The sequence below is a fragment of the Pyxicephalus adspersus genome, chromosome 5 (genome assembly GCF_032062135.1).
Source record: "Pyxicephalus adspersus chromosome 5, UCB_Pads_2.0, whole genome shotgun sequence".
Classification (NCBI taxonomy): Eukaryota; Metazoa; Chordata; class Amphibia; order Anura; family Pyxicephalidae; genus Pyxicephalus; species Pyxicephalus adspersus.
In genome coordinates this window covers 78076413-78096282 of record NC_092862.1, presented here as the reverse complement: position 1 = coordinate 78096282, position 19870 = coordinate 78076413, and the positions used below count along the sequence as shown (strand labels likewise).

The 19870-nt window shown below is 35.6% G+C and overlaps 1 protein-coding gene across 3 annotated transcripts in view; it reads right to left on the bottom strand.

Moving 5' to 3' along the window:
- Positions 1-1254: 1254 nt before the first annotated feature.
- Positions 1255-19870, bottom strand: part of GALNT1 (polypeptide N-acetylgalactosaminyltransferase 1) — an 87916-nt gene continuing 69300 nt past the window's right edge. For all 3 annotated transcript variants that reach the window (XM_072411919.1, XM_072411921.1, XM_072411920.1), the window contains 4 exons: positions 16578-16717; positions 14637-14735; positions 9340-9474; positions 1255-2434 (listed from right to left, as the gene is read on the bottom strand). In XM_072411919.1, coding sequence (XP_072268020.1) covers positions 2288-2434; positions 9340-9474; positions 14637-14735; positions 16578-16717 — 521 coding nt within the window. In that variant the 3' untranslated portion in view covers positions 1255-2287. The remainder of the gene's footprint in view (positions 2435-9339; positions 9475-14636; positions 14736-16577; positions 16718-19870) is intronic.

The following is a 19870-nucleotide window of genomic DNA, read 5'->3' as shown; positions in this document are numbered from 1 at the left end:
ACATTTGAGAGAAAACTGCAGGTTTTTTAAACATTTTGAAAGTGGGCTGCTGAAATAGTTTCTAAATCTAAAAATGCATCTGGAAAATTCTACAACATTTGTAGACAATCCTACAAGCCATTAGAAAATCTACAAGAAATTTTCTAGCATTGTAGCAGCTGCAAAGCTGAATTTTAGTAACTGAATTTTTCAGTTGCATAAAATGGGGGCAACCCTGTGTGAAACTCTAGAGATGATAGAAGGGATGATAAATGACAGCAGTTAGTTCTGAAAATAAAAACCTTAAAGTGTGGAATTTTCTGCCAAAAAAAAATTAAGTCAATGAAAGCATTTGGGTTTGCTTTCCTTATTATGTTTGGATCATTTTATGCTTGTGAGCAGCTTTTCTCTGCTTTGAATTATATGAAATCTGACACCAGAAACAGATTACCCGAGTGCTGCAAATGTTGCTTTCAAATTTACAAAGTATGAGCGAAGGTAAGACATACTATCAGCATGCATACAAAAGCCAAAAATCACATTAATTGTTCAAAAGCATGCCAAATGTAAATTTTTAAACCTTTTAATAAAAAGTTGTTTGTATCATTGAACGCTCTGTTAACTGTGTTTTTCTTTTAAGACAAAAGATGGTAATGTACGAGTTGTTTTTTTATAAACTAAAACCTCAGTATTCAGGTTGAATTGCCGTGTTGGCACTTTGAGATTAATAAGTGGGTTTTGGGTTGCAGTTTGGGCACTCGGTCTCTAAAAGGTTCGCCATCACTGGTCCAGGGACAACCTGATATTCCCTCAAACATGCCCTGGTGGGAACCTTCCAGGTCCATGTGTTTTAATGGCAGTAATTGATCACCACCAAAGAATGTTTGGGGGGAATGTCAGATTCCCCATTTTGGTATTATAGCCCAAAGAATATCTATCAATATAAATATATATCTATCAATATAAATATTTATCTATCAATATAAATATATATAATATATATATATATATATATATATATATATATATATATATATATATATATATATATATACACATACATATACACATACATATACACACACACACACACACACACACACATATACACATATATATACACACACATACACTTTTCTTATCAACAAGAATTTGGCTAAATTTTGACTTACCGAAATAACAAAGATGTTCTTACTGCTGCTTTGCTTTTGCAAATTTGAGGAAAATGCATCAAAATATTATATGGGATGCAATTTACTTTAGTGAACAACACTGTTTTGGCTAGAACAAACTAGATTTATTGCTGTGTAAAAAAAGTACAGTAGTATGAATCCTCGGCACTACAGTCATTTTTAACTGCTTTTATCATTTCAATGAATTTTTTTTTCTTTTTTTACTCCTTAGACAAAAACAGAGTGAATACATTAGATGACACAACACTAATGTTGCATGGTAATATTAATCCTGCATTTTAGAAGGCAAGGTGAACAGATATCATTATGGACCTTGATCAGTACCCCAAAAACAAAGGATAAACAAGATTTAAAAAGTAAAACAAAACATTGAAAAGACATTCCCCACCCACTTTTCGGCATCTCTCTTTTAAAAATTAATATTCCAATCATGAAAAATAGATTCTATCGGTTACTAGAACACAACTGAAAGATTTTTTTTTATTGGTTATTGTTGCACCAAAGTTAAAAAAAAATCTACATATAAATCTGATATTTTGCTATTACAAATTGTACTTCTGATATATGTTTTTATCTTCTCATATGAACCCTGTTTATCACATACAATGTGAGATGCTATTTCGAATTGCAGTTGTTTATCCTGTACATTCCTTACGCAGAAGATGAAGCAAGTTGATAAACAATTCATAGAGGATCACAGTTGCTTGACATACACCTTCCGACTCGAGCGCGCGGGCGTGGAGGGTACAGATTTGCAAGCTGACTGTACCGATATGCAGTTCTCCTGGGAACCAATGCCTTAATAATTGCTCTGGATTAAGTTCTCCTAGGTATTTCTTGATGAGGGAAATTGTTCCTTCCTGTAAACTTCAATGTACACAGTTCTGACACAAAATATACCATTTTGCATCCTCATAGAGGTGGGCATTTCTGCAGCTACTAGAAAACCAGAAGATAGTATTGAGCTGATATGTGCCCCTGGCCTGTACTTACAAGTGCAGAAAACAGTCTCCTTCTCTGGATACACAAGCATGTGCAATTCACATGTGCAGAGGTAGCGCAGTCAATTTTTTTTTTTAACAGTTTATTTTTCCATTGTGTTTTCCAAATGCATTTTAAAAGTTTTCTGGCAGAGTGACATTACGCAGGAGCCACTGCTGGGAGCGGCTGCCATTGCAGTCTCTTATGCTGGGAACTTGACTGTCTTCTTCTGCTGCTTTGTCCAGGCACTGGTTGCTGTTTACATGAACTAGTGTTAATTTCTAAAATAAACAAAATAAAAATATTAGGTGTAGTGTTCAGATCCCTTTGTCCCTAGCTAAAACACATGTAAAATAAAAATGTTAGAAAACCTTTTTGCTAGAGCTGGGCTTTAAGTGTTTTGGGGCTTAATTAATGTTACTGTATGCATTGGATCCCTAATACCCATGTACAAAAATAAATAAAAATGCTCCTAAGTTGCAACATTAGATCAAGTTGCTAGATACATTTTTCAAATGAAGTTTTTAAAATGGGCAGCGTTACAAAGTGTGTAAAGTGTATGCTTAAATATACGTTATTAAACTGCTAGCAGAAGACCAAACATAAGCACATACATGAAGGTAAAAAAAAGATTTTGGTGTGCAAATTATTTAGAGAGCTATTGTTAAATACCCAACCCATGCTGGTCTTCCTAAACTTAGCCTAGGCATCAAAAACCACCGAGCACTAGAAGGTTAATAATTTTAATATTGCTTTCAGTATTGTATAAATTAATTGAAAAAGTAATAAATGTTTTCAGTGCTAATCAATTCAATGTAAAACATATTGGAAGCCATCAAAATTGCTTCCTGTAGGAATGTCCAAGTAGTGCTAGATATACATGTATGAATACAAATAGAAGCCTCCTTTTACAGCCACTGCACAAATGAGCTGATTTACTAAACAAATGGACTGTATGTATGTATGTGTGTGTGTATATATATATATATATATATATATATATATATATATATATGTATATATATATATATACACACACATATATATATATATATACACACACATACATACATACACACACACATACATACATATACACACACAGCAGCTGAATTTGTATGTACCAAGTTCTAATACATAAATTACCTATATATCAGATAAATAAAGAAGAAAATAATAACAGAATTCCAATGAGGAAAAAGAATACATTTTAATTGAGATGGAATGATAGGAAAAAATTTGGAAACATCTGTTCATATTTGTAAAAAAGGTGCCCTCTGGCAGGCGCAATAATGAAGAAATGTGGGCCATGTGCCATGTTAGCACTCAGTCTGGTATCTTGGCAGGAACATGCACCACCTCCATAATTAAAATAACATTATAAAGTTGTGTTAGTTCTCACACTGTGGTAGGAAAAAAATCACTACAGAGAAGCAATATAGCTGTACTTGTCTGTAAGCAGGGGGACAAAACAAAGAAAAAAAAATTTTTTTGCTTCCTTTAAAAGCAGACCACTGAGAGATTATAAATTATAACAAAGATATTTTGGTTTCAGTAGTTTAAGTCACACACTTGAAATACACACTTGAAATAAACACAAATCCGCATTGCAATTAGCTGAACCACCTGATCTGTATACTCATGCTGGATCAGTGATTCAGAAAGTATTATTGGCAGAGGATCAGAATGTCAGCCTGGCAAGCAGTATTTTTTAGAATCAAGTAAAAAATGGTTTTTCATGATTACTTAGTGATAGCTCTCCTCAATGTTTGTAACTCAGAAAGATAAAGAATGCCATTCAAATGTATGACATGAAATCTGAATCCTTCAAACGGTAATGGGAAATATGTAACTTAAAAAATCCATTGTGATACCACTTTAGAATTACAAACTACATCCATATATGTGTTCATTTACCACAAAAACCTGAACAAATAAGCAGCACTCTGCATTGTAAAAATGTATATATTTCAGTCTAGATCAAGAATCATGATTTGCAGATATTTAAATGTTTTGTTTGTCAACTTGAATCCCATTTCATGTGCACCAGTTTAAAACTACGATAGATTGCTTGTTTTAGCCCATTTACAGGGTGGTCGATTTAAGGCAGACATTTTCATTTTAATGGGTTGCCTAAAAGCACCAAATTACAGCCCTGCTGAATTTTCCCTAGCAAAGACCACAACAAGACATGACAGTGAATCAATGGAACCACAGTACAGCAGTTAAAGTGCATTAGCACAGTTTAGTATCACATATAAATGATATAAATCGGGCCATAAAGGATAAAGTTGTATTTTTATAACCAAGAAATTACAGCTTTAGGACCCATGCTCTTGCTATGTTCTAGAATACTTCCCGGACATAATTTTTGTTGATTTTAAGTGTCCATAGTGTAAGCAATAAAAACGTTAATAGTACCAATTTCATTAGTCTCAGTATCATTAGTGCTAATTTTGTCATGCCTGAAAGTATTCTGATCCCTTTACTTTTTTTTTTTTGTTATGCTGCAGCCAATGCTACAATTGTTTAAATTGTTTGTTTTGTTTAAATTCTTTGTTTTGTTAATCCACACTCACTACCCCATAATGACAAAGTGAAAACAATAATAGACAATATTGTAAATTTATCAAAATAAAAAAAAACTGAAATCACATTTAAAAAGCATTCAGGCCCTTTACGTAGCACTTAGTTATAGCACCTTTGGCAGCAATTAGTATTGAGTGTTTCTGGGTATGATGCAAAAAGCTTTGCACATGGGGATTGAGGGATTTTCTTCCATTCTTGTTTACCAATCCTCTCAAGCTCAGTAAGGTTAAATGGACATCAGCGGACAGCAGAGAGAGTTGTCCCAAGACCACTCCTGTGTTGTCTTTGCTGTGTGCTTTGGGTCATTGTCACGTTGGAAGGTGAACCTAAAATCTCCTTATCAAATCTCCTATTTCACAAACACAAAATCTCTGGCCACAAGAAATGAAGAAATTAATGGGTTCAATATAAGATTTATGGAACACCAAAATAACTCCTCTTGCCACAGCTAGAAATCTTTTCCTCAAATGGCAATCTACATAATGACTGTGGCTTTGTCTCAATAAATGTGGATCTGGTGACCCTCCAGTAGTGTTCGCCACTGTTGTGTAAGCTGTAGAAATAGCCTAACTGAACAGATTTCCAAGAAGCAGATCGGGATACAGGATGTCTAAGATAACCAAACTTCTACCAGAGTGCCCAAGACTCCTCCCTTGTCTACCAGGCTGGCAACCTTCCAAAGGATCTACCAAAGCACAGAATCAAAGGATTTCCCCAACTCCAGAGCTGGGTTTCCCAGCCACGAGACCAGGGATAGTATAAGTATGGCCCTGGGGTCCTTTGACTCAAATAACTTATTTTTTTAAGGACGGGACAGCCATTATCTCATGACATCAAAATACTGTACTAAAACATCATGCAATGAAACAGGGCAAATGGGGCTGCTAAAGGACCCAAAACTCCGATGTAAAAGAAACAAATAAAAGAGTTGAATGGCTTTTGTTTTTGAGTTTGCAGAGTTTGAAGTTTTACCAGGTATCCTAAGATGAAAATACCATGGGAATACAACAGGGCTAGCACCAATTGCAAACACTCTGCAAATGGCAAGTTTCATTGCCCAGCAGAAAACTTTCAAAAGGTGGAAAAAAGTATACATAACTGCTCTGGTGAAGTGTGGCGATGTAAGTTGTGTTGGACTCCTTGCCGTTTTAAACTTGAAGTAAAGGCATTTGTGTGCCTTGAGTTTCAGGGTGGGAAAGACACCCCTTTTTTGGTTTAGGAATAGAGAACAGATTGGAATAAAATCCTTAAACATTTTCCTCCATGGGGACTTTGCTTCCTAATCCAAAAGACCCGACTGAGATTGTCAATACATGAATCTTGAAAGCGAGGAAACAAGAAGGGGTCCTGAATTGAAACTCTGTTTTGTATTCCTGAAATATCACCTACGTAGCATGTCCAAGTGTCTGTAAAGCTTAGCAAACATCCCCTTACTTGGGAAAGTAGGGACAATTTTCAGACAGATTTTATCCTAATCTGGTATCAGCAGGCTGAGCTGCAACTCATTAATAAGGGCCAGTCTTTTAAAGTCAAAGCAGAAGACTATGACTCCTAAACCACAAGTGGATCAGCTAAGTGTCATATTGTACAAAAGTACAAAAAAATGTCAATTGATTTGGTTAATCTTGTAATTACAAAATGAACCCAAACAAACAGGAACACTAGTTTTAATTATATTTATTTAAATATTTGCTGACATCAAGTGATGCATATGGTGGTTATCCAGGAAAATGATTACTGAAACTGATGGACACATAGCTGTGTACTGAATTTAACAGTACAAATCCAGCAGTGGGGGCTAGGCAATGAAGGAAGACGGAATCTTTATTGTTCCTGTCAGCGCATTCAACTGGGTAGGTGCAACAAAGTGGAGTTGAATGTTTAGTGTCGATTCCATAATTTTTCCTTATTGTTGAGAGATTACAAATTTTTCCCCCCTACTTGGTTTACACAATACATGTGTCATCAATCACAACAAAGTAATTTCATTTTTTGGAGCTATGTTTTACAATGCCAGAATGTTCAGCTGTTAAAGCGGACCCAGACATCAAACATATTATTAACCTCCCTAGTGGTTAATTTCTTTCTGGTTTTATATGTCTAAAAGCAGTACATTGTTTTTCATGAAAATTTATTTTACAGTATAATAAATTATTTTGAGTATAAAAGTTTGAAACACAAAATCATGTAAAAACAATAAATTAAAAAATCTTTTTTTTAAAAAAAAAAGTACATATTATATTCATAGTATTATATATACTGTAAAATAAATGTTCTTGAAAACAATGTACTGATTTAACACATTTTGTATTGAATGAAATACAAATGGATTTTGAATTTCCCGCCCCGTCTTGCCGGCAACGTACACACGCACCGACGTCACTGGGAACTCCCTGGTGACTCATCGGATGCAGAAGCCGGCCGGAGAAAGAAGACAGAGATTGCAGCGATGGACGACGCAGGACGCCGACGGATCAGGTAAGCGCTGTATTTACTTACCTTCCAAAGGTTTACATACCCCGAGTGTGACTCGGGGTTACCGCTTTCAGCAACTTTTTTCTCTTTATCGCTAGGGAGGTTAAATATCTATTCTCACCTTTTGCACTGGAATGTCAGTCCCCTTAGCGGTGATGACTGTCTGATTGCATCCGTGAAAAACAAAACATTATACTTATGGAACTGGCCATCTTGTGTGTGGCAAATTGCCATGACATCCAGTCCTGACTTTCTTCTCCGACCACAACCCTCACTCACAGCTCAAACTCTGCCCAGGATCTCTAACCAAATCAGTCAGTGTGCGGTCTTCTGTGATTGGTTGGTGCTTATGTCATAGATACAGATCATGTCCACCACCACAAAACACAGATCAGGGACCCTATTTTACTGCCATATCAGACCCCTGCATTGTCACCATAATCTGCAATGTCACCCTAATCTGTGGAGCCCACTGTCACCCTAATCCACGTTGTCACTCCCTTCGGTGGTGCCTGGTGACCCCAATAAAAAAATTTTCTATTCAGATGTGAAGTCTCCCTGCTGAGGAGCTGAGCTGACAACCCTCTTCCTGCATCTGACACAAGCAAGCAGTGGTAGTTCTAGAGGGTAAGAGGTATCATCAAATGATAGGAAAAAAAAAACGAGAGAGAAAGAGAAACTGGTGACCAATCAGGGCAGTGGAGTTGGTTCTATCTAAACCAGTCCCACGCCTTTGATTGGTCAGCAAGATTAGTGGTTTTATTTTTTTTTTCTCTCATGAGCCTTTACAGTGGCGATGAAGAGCCCAGGGGGAGGGGGTCAGAGCTGTTTTTTTAGGGGGGTTAGAAGCTTTAAAAAGTAAAACTCAGACAGATAAGTATACCCTAGGTTTACATCATCCATATGCCCAAGGAAAAAATGAGAGTTTAGGTCCGCTTTTACCTCCCTGTTGGTATTCCTGAGTGTGGCTTGGGATGGATTTTCCATACCAAAAGCGGTAAGCACTGAGCCACACTCTGGGTGGAAATGCCAGGGAGTTTAAAACTCCTACTTGGTTCCCACATTTCAGTGGCGTCCTCCAGTGATGGCCGCTGCGTCCTCCAGCGGCGTGTGAACTTTGGGAACGCGAGGCAAGAGGAAGCAGATACCGGCCGAGCATCTGCTCGCCAGTGTGTGGCTGGAGGGCAGGACTGTAGGGCTGGGAGTATTTTTAAATGTACTGCTTTTACATTTAAAATACTTTGTATTCATACCACAAGGGAGGTTAAATGAAACAAAAAAACATTTGTGAACTTTTTAAAATGTTCTATATTTCGATGAGAATAAGATCACAAACATATTGAAGAAAACTTAGTCAAACAAATGAAACAAATATTTTATAAAGTCATGTATTCGTTTAAAAAAATGATTCCATAACATATCTATGTAGTGGAAAAGAGAATCATGCTCTCGGTATTTGGTGAGACCCCCTTATGCAGCAATAACAGCAACCTTTGTGGTAACTACTGAGTCCTCCGCATCAAATTTTTGCCTATTTATCTATATTGGTGGGCTTCCTCATATGAACTGCTTGCTTTAGGTCTTTCCACAACATTACAGTTGGATTAAGGTCAGGACTTTGACTTGGTCCTCCCAAAACATTTATGTTCTCCTTCTTTAACCATGCTTTGGTAGAATGACTTGTGTGTTTGGGATCAATGTCTTGCTTCATGATCCATTATTTATAAACATCTCAGACGTGTTCTCAGACACGTCTTGATATTTTCCTATAGAATTCCATAATATAGTTCAAATTTCATTGTTTCATCAATGAAAGCCATTCAATCCCAGATGAGGCAAAACAGACCCAAACCAGAACACTCCCAGCACGTTTCTTATATGGAATTTAGGTTTTTTAATGCTAGAATGTACTGTTTTTTTTCCCCAAATGTAACGCTCCTCATTTAAGTCAAAAAGTTCTATTTTGATTTCATCCGTCAATAAAACATTCTACCAGTATCCTTCTCGTTTGTCCACATGTCTGTCTGAGGGAGAGCAAAAGCTTTCTTCTTGCTACCCTGCCAACTAGAGAGAGAGAACGAAAAGAGAACACTAAAAGGTCATATAAAGCAGCAATACTTACCACTTGATCATACTCCCATAGCTGATTACCCCTTAAATGATGACACTTAAGCATTATGACTGGCCCATTAAGTTTTGAGACGTCTAAGCATAAATCATCTGTCCGGATTTCTTTGCTAGCTGTGTATGAAAAAACCTAAAACCAAAGTAAAAGCAAAAAGTTTACTTTTGTTTTGACATTAATTGATTAGATATCTCATAACAGTTTGTAAGGCAATTTTAGAGTAGAAGGAAGCCAAGCAGTAATAGCTAAGACAGACCCAACATTAGTGGGGGTTCATAACAATTTCAAAGCTAGGAAATTCCAATTCATAAATACACTGTGTTGCAATGAGAAACAGGAAGGTGGTACACAATTAATTTCTGGCAGATCACCAGTTATTTTTCTTTAAAAAGGAAAAAGAGATTATAGGTGTTTTTATATTTTACTTTACTGAGTAAGGAAAAAAACCATTCTGTGTTGGGGCTACTAATGCATCAAGAGATGTTTAACAATGAATAACACAGCTCAACAGAACTTTTCAATATATTTAGTGTATTTCAGGTCCGCTGAATCCAGAAATTACATCAGTTTCATTGAATTACCTCTAGTTCTTGTGATACAGGAATGGGAATAGACGATTTTACCAACAACAAATGTTAACATAAGCATAAGATCAATCTTTATTTACACCGATGTTTTGCATTTTATATATTAAATGTAGCATTATTTTCATGAAACTTTAAACAGAAATATGAGTTCTTCAAGAAGAAGTTGTTTAAATGATCCTAATGTATTTTGCTACATTTGTGGTGAATATTCTCAGCAAAAATAGAACAGAAACATTACAGAATTTGTGAAACAAGCATATCTTGCATATTTTGGTATTAAACTGGGGACCAAGATAAGTATTGGGCTCCCCATATGGTATGCAAAACTTGTGTAGAGTGTTTACGTCAGTGGAAAAATGAAAAGTTTGAAAATTGGTGTACCTATGGTATGGTGAGAGCCCAAAAATCATCATAATGATTGTTATTTTTGTGCTTTGAATGTAAAAGGTTTCAAATCGTTACAAGAAAAACAAGTGGGAATACCCTGATTTAAAAAAAACATCATGACGACCTGTGCCGCATGGTACTGATGTTCCCATACCAGTGTTCAGTACATTCCCTAGTATTCCTGTATCCGACATAGAGGATATACAGGGTTTGGAGTGTAATCCAGGAGTTACCAGTGGAAGTGAAAATGAAGGAAGTGTTTCATCAAACCAGCAGTTCTCCCAAGAAGAGCTCAATGATTTAAAACGTGACCTAAGCCTGTCAAAACAAGCATCTGAACTTTTAGCATCCAGGCTAAAAGAAAAGAACTGTCTGAGACTGGAAGTTAAAATGACGGTTTATAGGACAAGAGGGGAGGTGACACTCCTACCATAATTCAGTGAAGACTGAGACTTTGTGTACTGTTGTAACATCCCTGGACTACTAGCCCATATGGGAGTCCTCGATTACTGAGCAGAAGACTGGCAGCTTTTTATAGACTGTTCCACTCGAAGTTTAAAATCTGTTTTACTGCATAAGAATATATCAAAATGGTCTTAAAAAAGCTTTTCTATCATGAACAACAACGGTCCCTATCTGTTGATTTAAAAATGGTGAACTTCCTACTTGGACAGCAAAGTGGATACACAAAGTACCCATGTTTCATCTGCTTCTGGGATAGTAGAGCAAAGCAGGATCACTGGAAAAAAAGAGACATGGCCTCCAAGGGAAAACATGAAAAAAGATGCAGCAAACATCATTAAGGAGCCAATGGTTAATAAAGAAAAAAATCATTCTCCCTCCACTACACATAAAATTGGGATTATTAAAGCAATTAGCGCTCTGAACAAAGATGTTGATTGCTTCAAATACATTTGTAGATTCTTCCCTCGATTGAGTACTGAAAAATTAAAAGCAGGAATCTTTGATGGACCCCAGATTTGGAAACTGATAAATGATTCAATTTTCACAACTTACATGACTGATACTGAAGCTTCTGCCTGGCACAGCTATGTCATGGTTGTCAATAACTTCTTGGGTAATCATAAAGCACAAAATTATAACGAACTGGTACATAACTTGCTCTTAAACTTTAAAAAATTTGTGCCACATCCCAATCAGAAAACATATACAGAAAGACAGGTATTATTGGGACTTTAGAGGCACTGGTAATAGAATATCTCACATATATAAAGAGGTAAGAATATGAATTTATTCAAAATTACAGTATAAAACCGTTTGATAAAAGCATTACATACATCTTGGTAACTCCACACAATTTAATACAGGTATATAGGCGTTTGGATGTTCAATGCGTTTCACAGAACATACTCTGCTTCATCAGCAACCAATCGCCTTGAAGGTCATAATATTTCATGATTTTTCACATTAATATTCTATAATATACAATCATTAAGAAAAACAAAAAAAAAAAATATATGTATATTTAACTCACATTCATTCAGGTGCATTTAAATCTAATTTTTAAAAAGAAACCATCTTTAGAACAACAAGACAAAGTCTGCATTATTACTAAATATTCAGATCAACACCAGGAATTGGCAAAAATTTGTAAACGATATAGGCCTATCCTTACATCAGATCTGAGCATGAACAAATTTGTAGCTCTACATCCAGACTTCACATACAGAAAACCATTGTCAATAAAAGATAAATTAGTACACAGTCATTTTAGTAACAATAATAGACCTGTCAAAAGGGCAAGAGGGATTGGCACATTTGCTTGTGGAGAATGTAGACAATTCCAGGTTCCAGGTGTTCCAGGTTCTCATTTTACTCAAATCTAAAATAAAAGATTCACATGCAAAACAACTGGAGTCTTTTACCTAGCTTTTTGTAGCTGCGGCCGATTTTACGTCAGCAAGACGAAACGCAAATTACATAAACCTATACACAAGCATGTGTACACCATCAAAAGTGGTGGAATTGTTACCCCCTTAAGTTATCATATGGGGGTAAATCATAAACTTTAATGAAGACGAAATGAGATTCATTGCCTTAGAATGCGTCCACCCTAATCCTAGGGGAGGAGACCTCGATAAGGAATTATCGCAGGGACGCGAACCATCTGGAGATGTCATAGCCCAGGGTCCAGCGAAGGGCAATCAACTCACTGGAACACACAGTCGGCTCTACATTTTGAGCTATCGGAAACCCATTAGATCCTGGGAACATTCCCTCATGGTGACGTGAGGGCTATGACCACTCCCCTTAGGGAAGAATGTCCACGTGCCTGGCGGCTTCATACTTGGCGGGACACGCAGTCAGCGGATATTGGATGACTGCATGTCCAGAATGAGATGCGGAAAAACGTGGTTGGTTCACTGAAATCAACCCGGCCATGCACACACCCCTATCAGTTCCATCCGAGGCCTAACGCTAGCATAGAGGCGGCAGCAAGTACACCAGTGAATTATTTGCCAGATAGGAAGCGTAGTTCTGGAAACGGGAGTGGCCTCCCACAACATGAGGGACGCTGCTCCTGATTCAGGAGTATCTATACCGCATAGTTTGTGATGGGATAGCTTGAGACCAGAGTTTTTTTCTTTGAAGCCATAATTTGGACCAGGGGTTTGAGGAGTGAAGGAATACTGTTGTTTCCAGTGAGGTGAGACATCAGTACCTTTTAACACAATTATGCTTTTGATCATTCAGGGGAGAAGGGGAGTTGTAACTAAGGATTTACCTTCCAGACCAACCAGACTATTTAAACGCTGTACAAACATATATTATTAACTATATGATCTTTGTAAATATCAAAGTGCAATTATGTACACCTTATTAATTTTGTCAATATGACTTCTAAATTTAAAGCCTGGAAGGGAGTTACCTCCATATATATGCATTTCCACATACCGTGATTTTCAATCGGGAGGTGATGGAAACTCGCAGTATCAACTAACTAGTTTAACCATTACACGGCTTCTTAAAGGTGGATGTATGTTTTAAAGCAAGTGAAGGATTAGGTATCATTTACTATAGTTGAATAAATGTTCAAAGGGGTGTCCAATCACAACTGGTGCTGGTAATAATCACAATTAACTTTACCCAGCTGGGAAAAGTTTCTAATACAAATTTTATATTTAGAAAAATTCCTCCTCTTGCCCATGTTGTGAACCTCAGCTAGTGGATTGAGATACTCCAAGTACAACTGCTACACAATTGAGGTGCTATCTACCAGAGAGCCACCATAGACTTATGGAAAAAAGATGAATGTAAGGTCAAAATACATTTTTTATTTTTCTTATTAGTTGTATATTTTGAAATATTAATGTGTAAAATCATGAATTATTTATGAACATTTAGGCGAATGGGTCCATAGCGGACTATGTTCCGTGAAACGCGTTGAACAACCAAATGCCTATATACCTGTAATAAATTGTGTGTTACTAAGATTTATGTAATGCTTTTATCAAACATTTTTATACTTTAATTTTGAAAAAAAAAACATGTTTTAACCTCTTTATAAGTGAGATATTCTATTACCAGTGCCTCTAAAGTTCCATTAATACCTACCTTTCTGTATATGTTTACTGCTGGAGCCTTCAATGTGATTGTCCTGATCATCAGCATAAAAGTAAATTATACAAAGTTTTACAATGACTTCTTTGTGATTAGTTCTGTAAATACACAGAATATAGAATATATTGTCATGAAGTATTTCAAAAAATTAATTTTCTATACGTTGGCATATCTAGTTTAATTTTTCTTAATTTTTATGTTTCATTAGTTTTCTATGAGGTTATTATTGAGGTCATTATTTTAAAAAGTAGAGCCAATCTAGCAAAAGCAATACCATATTTGGAATCTGTGCACCAAACATAACCTAAATGACTTTAATCTGTTTGACAAGAAAATGTTTGTTGACCAGTGTAATTATAAAAAAAATGATAAAGCAAGTCCTTTTGATAGGATAAATATTAGTCTTAACAATATTCCTTTTTGGAATTCTTTCTAGAAGAATTTTAGCCACCAGAAGGGAAGTCTAAAAATGTACCCAAGACTTACTGAAAAAGTGCTTAATCTTAGGAGGTGGATGAGACATTATGTAAACAGTAAAAGAAAACCGGTTAAGTACACTAATAAAATTTACACAAAGTTTACTGCTGTACTGGATACATTACAATGTTAAATGATAATTAGCCTTGAAATAGAAGATGTAGCAAGCATCATCTGATAACAAAAAACTATGTTACAGAAAAAGGGAATTTAACGAACCCAAGTAATGTAAGTTATGAGGTACTATAAAGTAAGTCCTACCTGATTTCCTCCCATTCCGTGGCAGTTAAAAATACCAACTTTTTCACTCTCTTTTCTTGCCATATTGTCCAAACACTGATTGGTCTCCACATTTCTAATCTGAATAAAAAAAAAAATAGGATTTAAACATATTATATTTATTAGCAATAAATTAGCAATAGCAAGAATGTGTGGTGTGGCAACATCATTCCGTAAAAACGTATATATCAATACTGAGTTCACTTTTCTACCATATAGGGATATCCATGTGAGACTGATAAAAAAAAAGTGAGACCCCCCCCCCCCCAAATAAATTGCACATTGTTTTTCTTCTGTATGGCTTGTCTGTTAATCTGTGAGTTGGATGGACTCACAGACACCTATAGATACCTCTTAGTTCCATCCTTGCTAAGGAGACTCTAATTTCATACCTAATATATACATCTTAACCTTGATCTTTCTGTTGCTTGTGCTGGAGAAACCTCCATTTGGTTTTGAATATATTTAAATAACTCTCCCAATCTTGTGCTTATGTGAGTTTCCTGAGACTTCATGTCTGAGCCTGTGTGTTCATTTTTCCAGCTGTGGTGGCTCTCCATGTCCCTAGGCTCAAGTTGCACCATTTATGTTTGATGTATACTGTACCTATTTGCTTTGTACATACCTATTCCCTGAAGAAGCGGATTAATCTGCAAAACGCGTCAGAAGGAATGTACAAGATAGTAATCAAAAATACTTTCTAGTTTAGGCTGTTATATATTATACCAAGTAGTATAACCTCTATGCCCAGCCAGAAATTGTGTATTGCAATCTAAAACCAATGGAGCATGGTGACAATTTTAAGCTTGTGTTTTGTCTTGTGAATTTTAAAATATGTTGTTAAAAGGTTTTTTTATATATTCATTGTTCTATGTGTACTGCCTTTTGCAATGTATATTGTCTTCATTAGTAACTTTTCCAATATGCAATGATAAAAAGCATACGACAACCAAAATATTTCACATAATTTACATTAAAAAAATCATCATATGTTTTAAAGTTTTACTATTTAGTCCATAACAATCAAGAAAATATTTACATATTTCCTTAAAAACAAAAAAAAAAACTGTCTAAAACTGGTGACAATGAAAACAAAAAGCCTATTGAGCAGGGTCTTGGATCTTTAACACAAAAGCTAGCGTATGGATAATAAACATGGACATTAATGGGGAAATCCTGTCATATTCTCAGGGGAAATTCTAAACACCACATGCAGCCGACATCCTTTCTACACAAAACTCATCAGGAAAGTCAGGCAGGTAAACAGGATATCCAAACTACAAAAAAGCACTAAACATAATATCAATGTATATTGATAATAAAATATACTGCAACCTATTTAAAGTTTTAGATAAAATAAAAAAGACAAATAATAAGAAGACGATGAACCTAAGCAGATGTGAAGTAATGAATATTACTATCATACTGGTAACAATGTTTCTCAACATTGTTTTCGGGATGACCACAAGTCCTTGAAGTATTATCAGTTGTTGCATTACTTTTTTCTGTAAATCTTTATCTTCATGTTTGTCTACTGCAGTCAAAAAGGGTATAAAATGAGGATACACTTCACCACATCTAAAATAAAGAACGATAACTTCTTAAAGTGCAGAAGTGTCACCACCATAGGTACCAACTTCTAAGACCCACTTCTCTCCTGATATATCAAGGAGGATGAAAACAAATATCTTACTGTGGGATACGGTCAGTATAATAAAAAGGTGGCAAATTTCTGTGCTATTTAGGTATAAATAGAGAGATATAGAGTATAAAGGAGTTCATAGGTCGGGCATTAATCTATTTAATACAAAAGCATATACACAAGTTTTCATTTTTTACTAAACTAAACAGTTAACGGTTTAAAATTTTACCAAGCTTGCTGAAAAAAATAAAGCGCCCACATGGGAAATACATTTTTCTTACCTCTCCTAGAGAGAAATAATGGCGAGGTATCTGAGAATCAGGATAAACATTTTCCAAGTACCAAGAAAACGGTTTACACTGCAGTTTGTGTCTCAAACCTACTCTTGTAGATATGTCCCCATAGTCCACTTTAGTTACCCCTGCAGAAATAATATTAGTATTAATGCAACTACATAATGCAGAATGCAAACTGAAGGAAAGCAAAACATTTAGCAAAAAAATAATCCAAGACCTCAACTTTCATTACCTAATCTGGTTCCTCCCCAACAATAGATACATACTTATCTACTCTTACTTTGTGTACAGCCTGTTTCACAAAATAGCAATAGGCATGTTCAATAGACTCGAGTAGGGACCTATGCCTGGGCAGAACGGTAACTCAAGAGGTTAGCACTTTGGCCTTTGAAGCTAGGTCTCAGGTTCGAATCTCGGCCAGGACACTATCTGCATGGAGTTTGCAGATTCTCTCTGTGTCTGCATGGGTTTCCTCCCCACATTCCAAAAACATACAGTTAGAGTAATTGGCTTCCCCCCGAAAATTGGCCTTAGTCTGTGTTAAAGACATATGACTGAGGTACAGATATTAGAACCCCTTTGAGGGACAGCTAGTGACATGACTATGGACTTTGTACAGCGCTGCATAATATGATGGCGCTATATAAATACTGTGTAATAATAAAAATAATATCAATATGCAAAGGAACTTAACCACCTGAGCGTTACACTGATGTCTAGATTTCTGTACCAAAAGCGTTAGAGGTTTTCATGAAATTTTTTTTTTTTTAAATTGTAGACCTGTAACTTACAGAAATATGTCCGAATAGGGGTCTAGTAGATATAATGAATATAAAAAATGTTTGAAACACACAATCATGTAAAAAAAAAAAAAAAAAATTACTTTTAATAAAATTAAAGGAAAAAACACAAAAATCAGCTTAAACAAGAATACATAAATAAATGAAAAATATTGAAAATGCGATAATTCGGTATACCGTATAGTAATATATTTTTCTAAATCACCTCCCTAGTGTCCAACGTCACATACCTATAGACAAAACCACATAAATATATTTTCTATATTTTTGGATTGGATTGGATACAGGACTTTGTATTCAATCCAATACTGATAATGCGATAATTCGGTATAATGTACAGTAATATATTTTTCTAAAACACCTCCCTAGTGTCCGTCACATATCTATAGACAAAACCACATGAATATCAATACTGATAATGCGATAATTCGGTATAATGTACAGTAATATATTTTTCTAAAACACCTCCCTAGTGTCCGTCACATATCTATAGACAAAACCACATGAATATATTTTCTATTATTTTGGATTGGATACAGGACTTTGTATTCAATCCAATACAAAATGAGAACAAAATTCAAACTCTCATTATGTATTGGATTGAATACAAACTCCTGTATCCAATCCAATGCAAAATAAATAATTATTTTGTATTGGATTGGATACAGGAGTTTGTATTCAATCCAATACAAAATGAATGAATGAGTTTGAATTTGAATTTCCCGCACACGCGCCGACATCATCACGCACGCACAAGAAGCCGGTCGGCTTTTTTTTTCTCCGCCGGCCGGCTTCTTGTGTTAGAAGCACCCGACGCTGGACGGAGAACGACGTGGGACGATCAGCGGGACCAGGTAAGAAGCCAGCCGGCATCTTGTGGTCCGCCGGAACACAGGATGCCGGCCGGCGGAACACAACATGCCGGCCGGCATCTTACCGGTCCCGCTGGTATAGGAGATGGCTATTGCATAAATTAACCAAACAAGATACAATATTTTCCAGTGCATTAACCATAAAATCAGACACATTTCTATTTATGAAAAAGTAAGGATAACCCATGAAAATGTTTGACCTTGTCAACATATTTAAACTGGCAAACATCAGACATTATTGGATTTAGAAATTGGTATTGTCTCCATTTGCAAAAATTACTTTTAGCAGTTCTATAGAAAAACAGTCTACCCAACTCTGACCTTAATTTCGTAAACTCTTCTTAATGAAAAAGTCCTTTATCTGTAAGATGTTTGTATATTTCCTCGCATGAGCTGTTTCAAATCCACGCATAATATTTTAATGACATTGAAATCATGCTTTTTACTAGACAAGTCTATAAACTTTTATGTCTACTTTCACTATTCATTCTTTTCCAACAAACAAGTACAATTTGATGCTATGCAGAATTCATAGATATGATCATATTGAATGTAAGTCGTCAAGGTTCTCAAACAGCAAATCAACATCAACCATGACACAATCCATTATATTGGTTATAGGCGCGCCTTCTCCTGAAATGTAGTCTTATAATTGATATACCAGTCCACAGTACATTGACCGGATCATATACTTAGAATAGTGTACATAAATATATTAACTGTACCTATTGAAGCTAATTTTTTTTTCTCTAGATGAAAATACTGAACCACTTTGTTTGTCAAAGTGACAAATTGTATTTTGAAATATAAATACATTTAGAATTAAATTGACTAACCGGGGAGAAGGTACTGACAGCTGACAGATAAATGGGTTGCAAGAGTAGTTTGTAAAATTTGAAAACCCATTAAGACATGTCAGCTGAGTTATATAGAAATACCTGCAATTACACATAAAAGTAATTTCTTCCTTATTTTATACACAGTTTCTCTGGAATCTGTGGTCATTTTCAATTAGTATTGCAGCATGGAATGTGTGCATTTTAAAAGGAAAGACTTTAAAGGAAATCTGTGATAACAAAAAAATGGAAGCTTTCGCTGCTTGAAGGTGCATGAGCCGAGAATCAAGATCTTCACCCCGCTTACAGCACTGCTAACAAGTGCTGGCTTTTACATGTATTAGAAAATATGTGCAAGCACTTTAATGTGCAAATCAGAGTCTGTTTCCCTTAAATTTAGAAACATACTATTAATAATTGTGTGCATTTATAAACAGCCAAGCCTTAAGTATAGTCCAACAAGTGAGACTTCATGAGTCAAATTCATAATTTGCTAACAAAAGTACTTGCATGCAATAAATATGATCAGGTTTTATATGATCAGGTTAGTTTAAAGGGGTATCTATACAATCAATTACTTTCTACCTTGTACTAACCTTAGATTATTGGGAGGCCTGGTTAACATGCCAGTCAGTTTTCACAGGTTCTAACTAAAAAGTCATCTACCTACATTTCTGATCCAAGGCCAGTGCAAGGGCATATATATTTAGTAAGGGGAAATGGGTCAGTTAGGAATAAAAAAAATCTAAAAGTATAGTTTGTCTATAAGA